Consider the following 14,170-nt stretch of genomic DNA (forward strand, 5'->3'; position numbering starts at 1 on the left):
ATTCCCTTCTCAGCGCTAGAAAAGCTGCTGGTCTCTGAGGGAAAAAGCCTTCGAGAAATGCTGGGAAAGGGGATGCAAGGAAACTTGCAGAAACCACATCACTCATGTTACTTCACTTCCAGGAAGTACTGTTGACTTTGGATCACCAAACTCCCTTCCAGTGATCCATCCATTGAGAATTTTCAGAGGCAAAGACCTCATCAGTGATGTCTTGGAACCCTTGGTGGAAGAGGATCAGGTCATAGAATCAAAGTGTGGCTGGGGTTGGAGCTGGACGCAGTACTCCAGGTGGGGTCTCAGAAAGATGGAGTAAAGGGGGAGAATCACCTCCCTCACCCTGCTGGCCATGCTGCTTTTGGTGCAGCCCAGGATATCACTGGTTTTCTGGGCTGCAAGCACACACTGCCGGCTCATGTCCAATTTTTCATCCACCAGAACCCCCAAGTCCTTCTCCAAAGAGCTGCTCTCAATGAGTTCTTCTCCCAGTCTGTACTCATGTCTGGGATTGCCCCAACCCAAGTGTAGCACCCTGCACTTGGCATTGTTGATATACAGACCCCTGAAGGACCCCTTCTTACTGATCTCCACCTGAATATTGAGACATTGACAGCAACTCTGTGTAGCACTACTGTTATTATTTTGGAAAAAAAAAAAGGCTGAATCAGAGTCCAAGTTTAAAAATAATAAAGAAAGCAGTCTGTGTAGAAAGGCTTTTTATTTTTAAAAACATTTTTCAAATTTTTGAAATACAGTGTAAAGTACAACATAGAATTATGTCTGCAAGTCAGCTTATGCATATCATGTCAGTTATTTACATGTAGGTATATACAGAGTGCAGATAATTATTGAAACCACACTACAAAATAAACAGAGAGTTCAATAAGATAATTTAGTAGGACTTTATTAAATATATATATAGTTATTGATTGTATATACTTTCCTATTAAAATACCATATAGTATCTAAGGTAACCCCTATAAACTCTAATACCTCCAAAATCGTCATAAATATGTTTGAAAAATTGAAGTTGTCTATCTGCCCTGTTCAGCTGCTTTGCCCTTTGCTCTAACAGAAACTCTCATAGTGCTGAGATCATTTTGCAGCCTCTAGTGCCAGAACTTTATGACAATTATTGATACAACACTTGCGAAAAGCCCAGTTGCAGAATAGCTTTCAGCTGAGATGTCCAAGGGTTGAAGCACCATTCTCTATACTTAAAATAACACAGATTACCAATGGCTTATTAAATACTGCCACATACAGGACAAGAAAAACAATGCTATTATCTTCAGTGACTGAATTAAAACATTGTATTAGTAGCTGTTTGGATACCAAGCACCTTATTAAAACAAAACAAAGCAAACTCCCAAAGCCCTTGCAAAATCCCATGCAAAAAGAGACCTCCCGACTTGTACTGATACAGCCTGATCAACAGTCTAACTTTTGCACGAACAGCAACTGGAAGGGCTGCATCAGCAGTGGCTGTCAGGGCTGCACGACCACAAAGAGTGGGACTGAATCTTGCTTAGTTTGATCTCTGGTAACTGAATGATTCAGATAGGGCACTCTGATGAACCAGAAAAACAACCCCAAAAAACGGATAATGACAAGCCATATCACATGTTTTCTCATTAACAAAATATCCCATTTGTATTCCATTCACTGTATGTGGGCTTCTGGCCAGCAAAACCTCACTATAATTTGCCAAGGGTCTATCTTTGTGTTCACTAGAGCTCTGAGAGTTTCCATCAATCAAGAAGATCCACACCAGCCTGAGGATAAGCTTCCTTACTGGGCTTTCTCTTCTTGCTCATCAATGCAAAATTGTACCAACTGTTGCCTTAGGAAAGGAAGTATGAAGAACAACAGGCTTTTGGGGTTCATCATTTATTATTCTGATCCAATCTTATTAACTAAAAAATAGACCAGTGGGGAAATGTAACAAAAAGCCAATTACTGCCATATAATGCTTTTTTGTTGTTGTAACTATTGTTCTGAACTGCTGAATTTTGCATCCTTTTCTCTTCCTAATGTATCTTTCCTAAAGGCATGCTAAAATGAATTCAATTAAAGGCAAAGAACAGAGATTATCAACAGAAAATATATAAAAGTTAAATAAGTTATTACTATCATAGAGTAGACTGGTCAGCAAATTTGTGCGTCATTTTTTTCCAGAAATAATTGAACAAATGAACTTTATAGATTAGTCAGGGACTTAAGTGATATCTATGGTTTAATTTAAGAGTTTTGTTACATAGTATTCTAAATGCCAAAATATGGCAAGGACATTTTAATACTGAACTCATAGGAATTACACAAAAAATATTTTTTCATCTTTATCATTAATAAAAAGTGTGAATATATAATATAATATACTTTACATATTTATCATACAATATATCAGTCCTTCACACTATTAATTTGATTCATGTTGTACTGCAACATGTACCAAAAGTTTAACATAGGAAAAACATGGCTGATTACATAAGTGGTGGGTATTTTCACAAGACAAACAGCAATCACAACATGTTATCTACCTCAAATTCTACAGTGATATTCTGAGAAAACTGCTATATCCTTTTAGGAAGGATAATTAAAAAAAATAATAAAATTAAACTTTGCTTGTAGAGTGAATCTGACTTTCATAAAAAATAGTAAATCAATACTATGAACTAATTTAGTTCAGCTCGCCTAACTTGCTGGTAAGGCACTATCTCAGTATTATATCTTCATTTAAATTTTACATGGATTTCTGATCCTTTACAAATATTAGAAGGGATTTTTGGCCAGGGCTGAGAGTCTCATCAGTAGACAAGTCTTAGTGCTGCACTCTCCCCCATTCCAGTCAGTGAGCACCCAGGTACGTAACTTTCCAGTTCACTGTACAGCTTCTCCTGGAGATAAACTCCCTCTTGGAAAGTCAGGGAAGAGCAGAGGCATCCACAACCCAGCAGTGGAATGATACGGAAAGTGCTTGTTATGTACCGCAGAAGAGAGAAACAGAATAACCCTACTATCCATTGATACTAACTGTAATTAAGAAGGGGAGTAACATTTCCAGATAAAAATAACATTTTAAAGCTAAGCTACTTTAAAATTATTTATGTGATCACCATGGCTGGTTCACAGAAGAAGGGCCTTAAAAAGTGCACAGTCTTAAAGAGGAAAAGATAGATTTCTTTTTTGAGTAGCAGAATGAATGAGATCCCTTTCTGATGAAGCTGTCTTCTGCAATTGACTTGTGTGTCTAATGTAAGATGAATGCACGGGAATAGACACACCACCTCCCCTCTACAGGGATTCCTCCTTCTACAACCTTTCCCTCAGTGCTTACAGGCTCTACTTATTTATCTGTAACTGAACTTTTCATTTTTATGATTTTTTATACGAACTGAGCATCTTCGAGTCTTCTAGCTTGCACTCAGATCAGCTGGTTTCAAAACATACTGTTGCACAATATCCAAACACATGCAGATGTTGTGAGGTTACCTACAATTAGTCTCTTCCTGCTCTCTCTCTTTTTTTTTTTTTTTTTATTTAATCAGACTAAAGCAAAGCAAGTAAGAGCACGCATTTTCTATTTCACCGTTCCTCAAGAATTTCACAACAATCAAATTCCTTGTAAGAGGCACGAGGGATCAGAAAAGGATGTTCAACAAAGGTCAGTTTGCCTGGTGCAATTGATAGACCCAGACCACTGCATTTCTCCACGTGGGTGAGACGTGCTGGGCCTGGAGCCTCTGCTCACAGCTCTTGTCTCCCTTGCTACTCCTCTTCCCCTGCAGCAGCATTCTCCTGAGCAGGTCAGCAGAAGGAAGCCTTTTGGCACCCTGCAATTTTTGTATTGTGAAATACAGCAAAAACACAACGAAACCCATGTTGATCTGAGGGCAACGGCAGCTGCAGGCATAGTTTACACAAACAAATGTTGGCTTCCTTTAAAAATAAGGCTCAGTCTGGTGAAAAAGTCCCTCTCTTCCCTTCCTTTCACATCTGCTCTGTGAAAATTCGACAAGCACACACGTCTGCCTCCACTGCCTGAGATGAACCCTTCATCACAATCTCCTGAACACAGCCTGGTCTTAAGATGAAGGGAAACATGATTTGGGACCTAATAAAACTGTTTAGAGTGAAGAAAGAACCCAGATCAGTCAGTCACTAATTCAAGGGGTCTCTCCTCAGCTGCCTTACCCACACTAGCCTGGCTTACTGCCACAGACTCCCCCTCTGAAATGCCACACCATTCTTGGAAGGATGTTCTTCCAGTCTCTCCACTTTCCTGAGTGCCACTTGATACTTCAGCTAGCGAGAAGAAGGATCCTGCAGGCTTTTGCCACCAGCCTGAATTCCAACACTGAATTTTTCTGCAGAAATCATGCACTATACACAAGTAAAGAAGTTTCTGATGTGCTTCTTAATATTGGCAATATATCTGTTTTCTAATTTAAACCCGAAAAAGGCTTAGAAAAGAAGAAAATAAGCAACTGGTAGATTACTGGTGTTTTTAGTCCTAGCAAAAGTTCTTCCTAAAACATTCTGGAAGCAGTGTACATCTTATAAATCAACAGAAGGTTTATATACTGATTACTGTTATTGAACAAAGAACTAAGACTGGATAGGTCTATGAAACAGTGGATTCCTTCTGTACCACTAATGCTGAAAAGCTACTAATATGGAGCTTAAGTATCTTGTTTTTCAATAGGCCATGGTGACTAGCCAAGTAAGCACTGCATGTTTTCCCTCAAGGTGTACAAGAAAGAGGTTCAAATTTAGAAAGCTGCTTATATTTTCTTTTCTTTTTTTTTTTTTTCCAGACTCACCAGGAGCAAACAATGGGTATTTACAAAATCTTTATCAACTGATTTTTTTTTTTTTTTTTTTTATTCCATGTAATGGAGGAAACATTTGCCAAATACTTTAGTGGAAGTCAGGAGAAATAATGCTAAGTACTTTTGTCTTATTTGCAATGGAAAAAACTTGAAAAGGACTTAGTTACTTTTTATCTCAGGTTTCAAAACATATTGCTGCTTTTCATTGCTCACTTCATATCTACCCATCATTCCAGACTGAGTATCTCCTTGTTTTCTACTGCTGTTGCTCTGAGATACACCGAGAGTATCTTCCACCTGACTGCTATTACAGAAATACTAGTTATTATTATTTTTATTTATATTGATATAGAAAGGAGGAAGTAAATCTAAGAAGTACTTGAATGAAACATTCATTAAACACATCACATTTTGAATGAGCACTTACTGCTCAGGCAATGTATAATCTGATTTCATTATCAGTTACATAAATTCTATAACATATTGTAATCTCAATGACTAACAAGTTCAAACTTCTGATTTATGGAAGACTCATTTCTTATTTGAAATGATTAGGACTAATCTCAGAATCGAGTTTTCTATGGGAGCATTCAGATCACAACAGAAGCATTACTTACATAGGAAAAAAACCCACAATTTTTCATATTAAAAAATACAGACTGTAAGAAATGTCACAGAGTGCATTGCCTCTAAATTTCACACTTCTCTGAGCAACATCCAAGAACCCGAAGGTCTGCAGCTAAATGGCAACTTTTTTGATTTTATTTCTGTAGTGTTCCTTACCCATAAAAGAAGAACAGAACAACCTTTTGCAAACAATGGAAGTTATTTAAACAGAGTACCGTCTTCAGTACAGTAACTGTTAACTGTTTCATTACATTCTGTTCCGTTGATAGGGAGCTATATAACCTGCAGCTGCAGTATCTGAAGGAAATCTACCACTCTCAGCTAACGGGCTGATCCCATATCTGTGTCAGATAAAAATCATAGTGCTTATTATTTGTTACCATGGATACCATGAAGATATTGCTGTCCACTGAAGATTACTAGAGGAAGACAACATAATTCTCAGGAACGAGTCCTGTTTTGCCTTCATAAGTTGCTTTTAACCAGCCTGGTTCTACTGACGGATACACTGCAAAAAAACAACCAAACAAAACATATTTACAATAAATTAAGACAGTTAAAAGATCCTACATGTTCCATATATTTATTTAAATAGCTTTTATTCAAGAGCAATATAATAATCAAGGCAAAAGCCGAGAGCTGGAAATGGAATTACATTCTCTTATCTTGTGGGTACCATTCTTTTTTTTATTATTATTTGTTTTTGTTTGTTGGCTAGTTTGTTTTTCATGTAAATAAAGAATGTAAAACATCTTACCATTGGAAAATATTGCCCCCTGTGGGAAAGACAGCTCATGACTATGCTCAGCCTTACAGGAATACATGGCTTTTGCTTGCCTGAAAGAAAAAAAAATACAGGTTTGAAAAAATAAGGAAAAATGTATGAAAAAATGGAATTGAAAACCTGGGAAGTGTAGAAATAATCAGCTGCACAAATACGGGATGATAACAACTAGTTACACAGTAGTTCAGAGGAGCAGAATTATAGCAGACAATAACTCCTGGCTTACTGGAGTTATCAAGTATGTTACTGCAGAAAATAGATCAACATTCTACTTAGAAATTTAAACAGGAATACAATAACTTAAAAAAAATATCTTTTATTCTAGTTGAAACTGTACTTCAAACATAATTTGAGTAAAGTGCTTGAAGCAAGTTATGGACTGCCTTGAGAGAATTTCAAAGAGATCATCAAGTCATTAAAGGTCTAAAGACATGATTTGTAAATACAGTTGATTAGTCTACAGAAGAAAATAACATATATAAGGCAAATATTGGACTAAAAAGAGTAATGTGTCCACCAGGCTGACTGTGAAAGAGATGGAAATTGATTTAAATTGCAGCATGGGAGATCTAGATTACATATTAGGGGTGGATTACAGCTTCAGCCACCTCAGATGTCCATAAATAAACTTTGTGTCTAGCTCAGCCGGCTCTCAAGGCCTGGGTTCTGCTATGGTAAATGACTACTTGAGAGTGCAAGGAATGGCTCTCCAGGTTCCACTGCCCTTAGCGAAACCTTCAATTAACTATTTTCTCAAATAGAAACTGTCATGAAGAGACCTCAATGTAGACAGCTAAATTTATATCTCTTCATTTATAGCTGTAAAAACCTACTCTTGGTCAGAATAGTAAAGCACTGGAACTGCTAATAATTGGACGATCTCTGAATTGAAGAATTCTCATTAATAAACATTCATTAAGAAAAAAAATAATAAAAAAAACATTACAAAGACATCCGTAAAAGAACTAGTTAGATACATCATGACTTGATTACAGAGCAGGACAGATTATAATACACCTGGTGATATGGCTTCTAGCACCATGCTTCTGCAAAGCACAAAATGAGGGATTGAACATAAAGATGCATCGCTTAAGAGTTCTCACTAGATTCCTGTGCTTTACCTATAACAGTAACACCCTGACTTTATAATTTATATACTGGAAGCAATTTTTGTGTGACCCACCAGTTTTCCTGATATTTTTTAATCTTACTGGAAAACCACATTATGCCAAGCAAAGATGAACCTGTTGATCATTTCACCTTTATATGATGTGGTAGGAGGTTACCGATTCAGCTTTCCTTCCTGCCAGCATTTATCTCAATGACCCAGTGTATGACCTTTGGTGAAGTTTCAAGATTTTGGCACACTTTTTGAGAGCATGCATATGCAAGTGACCTGTAATCTATTCTGTCTTTCCTTCCACAACAGTGAGATAACTGAGTCATATATCATATGAATGATAGTGCCTTATCATAAGCGTTAGTGTAAGGAGAAGTCTGTTTTATTTGTGTACTGCCACTGGGGCCATGGCTCTTCACTTTGGAGTTCCACACTAATCTGGGGAGACAGACTGGGACATTTCTTAAAGGGTGCAGAGAGCATTCCTCTACCCTGGCCTTATACCCTGGAGCCAATCAAGGCTATCGCATTGTGACTAATCTGAATCTCTAAAAAGGTATGAAAGGGGATGCATATGTGAGCTTTCAAGACATGATCTAGAACTCTCCAGGATTTACAAATATTTCCTCTGTTTTGTAACATAAAAACACTGCTCTGGTGTGCTGCTACAGAGCCCTAGCATGATTTAACATGCTGTGTAATGAAAAAGGGTGTGCAAAATATCACTTATGTTTTGGGATTACAAGGCCATCATATGGGGCTATGTTTTTGGATACTATTGGTTTACTTTAGTGGGGGAGAGAAAGAGAACCAGTTCTAAGCAGTGTGTATATACATAAAGCCAGTAATTTCACTTGACCTCATTGTCACAAACTACTTCCTGTGTCTAATTTAGATATATCGTCAAAATTATCACAAAAAAAAATCTTTACTGTCACCACACAACATTTACTTTATATCCACTCTCATTTCTAGAGAGGAAATGAAACCATCAGTTCCTGCATAGGCAAAAAAACTAAGTGTGCTCTCCTTCAAACACCAGCGTTAGTATTCCAACAGGAGGCACAGTTACCAGTTCTGACTGGGAACCTGATCTTACACAGACTCAGGGACTGTATATTTACCATGAAATACAGTCACTGCTATCAAGAAATTGCCTTCTACAGTAAACAGGACAGACAGACAAAAAAATCAGTAAGTTTTGTTACTCTGTATAATATATACTGAATATATACAGAGCGAAATTAGATGACTTTACTGAAGGTCCCACAGAAACTAGAATCAAATTATTTAAACCCAAGATCATTATTTTATCAAAGTAATTATGACAAAGAGTGCTACAAATGTTCTATAATATACTGACCCGGACAGTTAACATTCAGAAAGAAAAAAAAAAAAAAAAAACACAAAAACGCATTTAATTCCTATGTGGCATAATCACGATTTTTTTTTTTATGTATAAAACAGCAGAATAACTGTTAATAATGAATACAATGGCAATGTTAATCAGATAATTGGTCATGAATTTACTATAACACAGGAACAATTTTGAACTTGATTATATGTGGCACCTCACCACTTAGTGGCATGATTATTGAGCCAGTTTCCAATGTTAAAAATGGAACATCTGAGTAATACTGTGATAAAAGACACTGAAGGCAACTGTAAAACAGAATAGCAATATGTCAATGAGGGAGAATTGTTCAACCTATTCTCAAAATATGGCATGTTGTTTTTTAGTGCCCTTCGAAAAAGTTAGTAAAATGAAATTTTCTCATGTATGCTTGTATGTCTACTAAACTACTCTGTTTTCAGCTGCTAATTTTTCCTGATCCAAATATGTTTATCTTAAAAGTAAAAAGAAGATAAGAAAACATAGACTCTGATTTGCTCAGTTCTTGGAAAGAGAAAGCTACCCAGCATTTGGCAATACACAGATACACAAACACAAGGTATAAAAAAATCACCTTCTGAAAAGCTCTGAATTACTGGATTCTTCACATTATCTTCCAACTACTTCGTTCCTGACACAAAGCCTAAGAATATTTACTTATAATTCTGGAGCAATTTTCAAGCCCCTGGTTATTCCCTCCACACCCAACTTGATTACTTAGGTTCTTTGTCTTACTGCTCACTTCAACCCCAACCAGCTAGAAGCATTAGCAAGGAAAAGGGCTCACAGATTCCTCGGCAACTTTTTCTGTGCAATTATGAAAATGGATATTGTTTCTTATGGTGTTAATGCTCTCCTCCCTACAAACAAGTCTGCTCACTGAAAAGCATGTGATGACATCACCATCATCTATTATGGTTCTCTTAAGATGATGCTAATCTTCTCAGAAGAGTGTGATTCATAGTGTTGACTTCAGAGAAAAAAAAAATCAGAAAATGGTGCCCACATTTCCTAGAAGTTTCTGCTTTCCATGATTTTAATAGATAGACTCCAAAGGAGAAAGATCCATTTTCCCCTTTTCTACCTTTTATTATGTTTATTTTGAGACCATAATGACAAATTTATACTAGTAGTCAAAGGATTGGTACTCATCAGATCAGAAACCATTTTACTTGACTACACATGGTCAACAACACCTGAGGTACTTTTAATAACCTATTTTAACAGTTATAAATAAGCTTTAAAATTATGCTCCTGCCATAATAAATTTTCAGCCTAGAAAGACACAGACAGAAGCCAGATGAACAAATCAGGGAAAACACATGAATTTCTTTCAGATGACTCATCAGTTAATGCAATCTTACAGGAAGAAGAAAGGTTTGTCGACTCATGGAAATGGTAGACTTATGAGTGAGTAGAAAATGCTGGTCTGGGCTGGAAACAGTACTCCAGGTTTTCAAGGAAATGCAAAATATAGCATGAAAATAAAAACAGAAGTGTGACTGGAAATATTTAATATTTAATCATACGGCTGGGAGGGAAGCATGGAACTAGAGGATTTCGTGTTGCCTTTTTGTTCCTATTAGAGTCCCAGCCTGGCACCCAGAGATCCCGCTGCCAAGCCAGGGCTATTGGCTGTCAACAGCTCCTGTTCCCCATTTGTGTATGTATTCTCTTCTAACGAAAATCCTTTGTGATGCAGTTTCTCATTTTATGTGCACCTCTAAATCGAAGTCATTGTTGGTGCATTTTTGTATAGAAGCTGTAATACAGAAATCTCAGGCTAGATAATTGCAGTATTTCTGAAAGCAGCAAGAAAACTTTTTCACCTCTTTCAATCCCCAACAAAGATTGGTCCCAGAGCGCACAGTACCTTAATACCACAGTCTGGAGATGGACAATTAATAAACTTGACGTCAGGAGTTAATGAATGGGAAGAATGAGAAGTGAAAATAACTCTGAAACTGGAAAAAGAGCACAGACTGGACAGGGCATTATATATTTGTCTTACCTGTCCAATCCTAAAACACGTACTGTAGACTCTCATTCTTTCTCTTTCTGACTATAATAAACCTATTCAAACTGGTGCCACTATGGGGGCAAGTGTATACAAAGACTGTTAACAGCCAGCCCAAATAATGACTAAGCATTTAAAAAAAAAGAAAAAAACGTGTGTGGGGATACAACTTCCATAGTCGAGAGAGTGCATTACTCAAAGTCAGAAAGAAGTGGTGCAAAGACTACCTGGAAGAAGGAATTAAGTCAGTCCAGGTCACTGTGGTGGTAAAGCATCGAGTTTGAAATTATCTGATGGGATACATAAGACAGTATGAGACTGCAAAGCCACATAGATACTTTTGATCCATCTATTGTACAGGTGATTATGAAATACTGTTTCAGACAACAGATGTTTCAAGTCAGAATGAAGCTATTTAGATACTCCTTTGTAAGTAGTAATGTAAGGTAAGCAGTAGCTATAAATTTAAAAACCATTTATGTATAGCAGCATAAATTACCCCTGCACAGAGGTCCAGACTTAAATATTTCTGGCATCAGACCAGCTTAAAAACAGTTTCTCTGTCTTACACTCTGCCCTGCATATACTCGTTGGACAGCAGAATTATGAACGCAGAAGGCCTTTCTAATTGGTGGATCAAATGTAATTACCATGAATTCAGAGCAAAAAAGAATATACTAAGGACTCAATTCAGGCTTTATCTCCATAGCATGCATGAGAAGTAAATATGAGCCGGCTCTGAAATGCAAAATCTCAGTCAGACTTGAGCAGCATTACAGGAACAGCTGAGCTGCTTCTTATTTCTTCCTCATTTTGCCTGCTGACCTCTTGTTTTCCATTCTCCTTGTTATTGTTGCTCTTCTGCTTTTCTTAGGAAGGCTGAAGTAGAGGAGCTATTAAGTCTTTCAGCATTTTCTGCTTTCTTATCTGCTCTCCATATCCATTATCAAACTGCTACATTTTTCCTTTATCAGATTTTGGCTTCTTACATGCTTTTTATATACAGATAGAGATGGCACAGGTTCTGAGGGAACATCAGGATAGAGTTTACAAGAAGAAAAAGAGCAATACAAAATAAGAGAAGGAACAAAGGTGGAAGTAAAATGATGTAGTACTGGTGAAGCAGTACATTGCTCTTGGCTTAGGTCACTGGATTAAGAACATTCCAGTCTCTTCTTTTATACTTTCCTTCCTTAAATTAATGCCCTGTTCTTTTTATCCCCTTCCATTCACCATCAAACTGTTTCTTTGGTCTTCTTATAGTTCATCTACCACGCAAAACAAGAACAGCCTTGATTCCTGTAAACCACTTCTCTCAAACAAAATCAGTGGGCCTTTGCAGGTCAGCTTTCTCCTTCTCTCCCCTGCTAGATCTGTCAGATAAGACAGCCATATTCTACTGCACATCTCAGCGCACACTGGCATCTTTGTTTACAACTATGCTATTTTATTACTATATTTGGGTTATTTGATTAACATTTTATTGCTCAACAGTTCCAGTAAGATCATGGTATCACTGAGTAAAATGATGGACAAAAACTTTGTCTCAAAAAATCTGAAATGCAGGGAGAGTGAAAAGAGAGAGAGACTTTTCCCAGCATCCACTTATTTATTTATCTGCTTTAGCCTATTAATCGTAGTCTGGTTAGCAATGCAAAGAAGTACTAGTGCTTCCTAGATGAACACTTACAGGAACATTCTAGCTTCATTCTATGTAAGAATGGGTCAAATCTACCAAATAAATGCATACAAAGAAAATGTAAATAATTCCTGCTGGAGGCTATCAAGAAGAGACAGCAACAGTTTCACCAGACAAGTAGTAGGGCAGGAGATGTGTGATCGAAAAAAAAAGAGATCCTGAAAAAGTTAATCCTGAACTTTCTAAAGCAGCTGTTATTAGGACTTGACTACCCAAGCACATTATCATAAACTAGCATAAACTTGCAGTTTACTACTCTGCTGCAAGTATGTATATACAAGCAGCTATATGGAATAAGTACAGTGCCCTCATCCTGTTAATTTACTCCTGTAGCTGTGTCCTTAGGCAGCTCACTAATCTGCACATCTCTCACTGGAATTTCCTTACAGGAAAGTATAGCCAGGTTGTTAATATACATGAAATTCAGTATTCTTCTGTAGAAAGGCTAAGTTTAACAAACCAAGACAGTTGTGCATGCTACATGATGCTGTCCTGACGACACAGAACAAAGCTCCAATGATTCTATTTTAATCTCTGGAGCCAGGAAAATACAAAAGATTTTACAAGCTGTTAAACAGTATGAGGTACTTACCGTCCTGAAGAAACTTGTTTAAGTGAACCAGCACTTTCAAACAACTGGGCTCTTGCAGCCACTCTGAAAATAAGGAAGCACCTTGCTTTATACTTTGCTCATTAATTAAACACACAGACTATAGAATCATAGAATCATAGAATGTTCTGAGCTGGAAGGGTCTCACAAGAATCTGAGTCCAACCCCTGCCTCCACACAGGACCACCCAAAAATCAGACTCTATGTCTCAAAACATTGTCCAAATGCTTCTTGAACTCCAACAGGCTTGGTGCTGTCACCACTTCCATGGGGAGCCTGTCCCAGTGCCTGACCACTGTCTGGGTGAAGAACCTTTTCCTAACACCCAGCCTGACCCTCCCCTGTCCCAGCTCCATGCCGTTCCCTCAGGTCCTGTCACTGTCCCCAGAGAGCAGAGCTCAGCACCTGCCATTCCGCTCCCCTCGTGAAGGAGCTGCAGGCCACCATGAGGCCTCCCCTCAGCCTGAGCCCAGAGCAGAGCAACAAACCAAATGACCTCAGCTGCTCCTCATATGTCTTGCCCTCTAGACACTTCACCATCTTTGTAGTCCTTCTTTGGACACTAATAGTTTTCTGTTTGTTTATATTGTGGTGCCCAAAATTGCACCCATTACTCAAGGTAAGGCTGCACCAGTGCAGAGCAGAGCAGGACAGTCACTTCCCTCGACTGGCTAGCAATGCCATGCTTGATGCACAACTTGATGACTAATTTCACTTTTAACCATCTAAAGACAAGGAAACATGTTTTTTTAAAAATTGTTTTACTTATTCAGGCAGAGATCAGGTTAAGAAAGCTAAAGTCCTATCAGAATTAAATTTGGCCAGGGACGTCAAAGGCAACAAGAAAGGCTTCTATAGGTACATCAGTGATAAAAGAAAGACTAGAGTAATTGTGGGCCCTCTCTGGAAGGACATGGGAGACCTGATTATCTGGGATACGGACAAAGCCGAGGAACTCAATGACTTTTTTGCCTCAGTCTTTACTGCCAAGAGCTCTAGCAATGTAGCCCAGGCCCAGAAGGCAAAGGCAGGGACTTGAGAAAATGATGAACTGCCCAGTGTGGGAGAAGATGGTTGGTCAACACTTAAAC

The 14,170-nt window shown here is 37.9% G+C and overlaps 1 protein-coding gene across 1 annotated transcript in view; it reads right to left on the reverse strand.

Annotated features, from left to right (window-relative positions):
- Nucleotides 1-698: 698 nt before the first annotated feature.
- The window catches only part of ARHGAP42 (Rho GTPase activating protein 42), a 170,306-nt gene continuing 156,834 nt past the window's right edge, over nt 699-14,170 (reverse strand). Inside the window, exons 22-24 of the mRNA XM_035542460.1 lie at nt 13,062-13,124; nt 6,214-6,293; nt 699-5,964 (exon numbers count right to left, since the gene is read on the reverse strand). Of these exons, the coding sequence (XP_035398353.1) occupies nt 5,876-5,964; nt 6,214-6,293; nt 13,062-13,124 (232 nt within the window). The 3' untranslated portion in view covers nt 699-5,875. The remainder of the gene's footprint in view (nt 5,965-6,213; nt 6,294-13,061; nt 13,125-14,170) is intronic.

Source organism: Cygnus atratus, chromosome 1 (genome assembly GCF_013377495.2).
Source record: "Cygnus atratus isolate AKBS03 ecotype Queensland, Australia chromosome 1, CAtr_DNAZoo_HiC_assembly, whole genome shotgun sequence".
Lineage (NCBI taxonomy): Eukaryota > Metazoa > Chordata > Aves > Anseriformes > Anatidae > Cygnus > Cygnus atratus.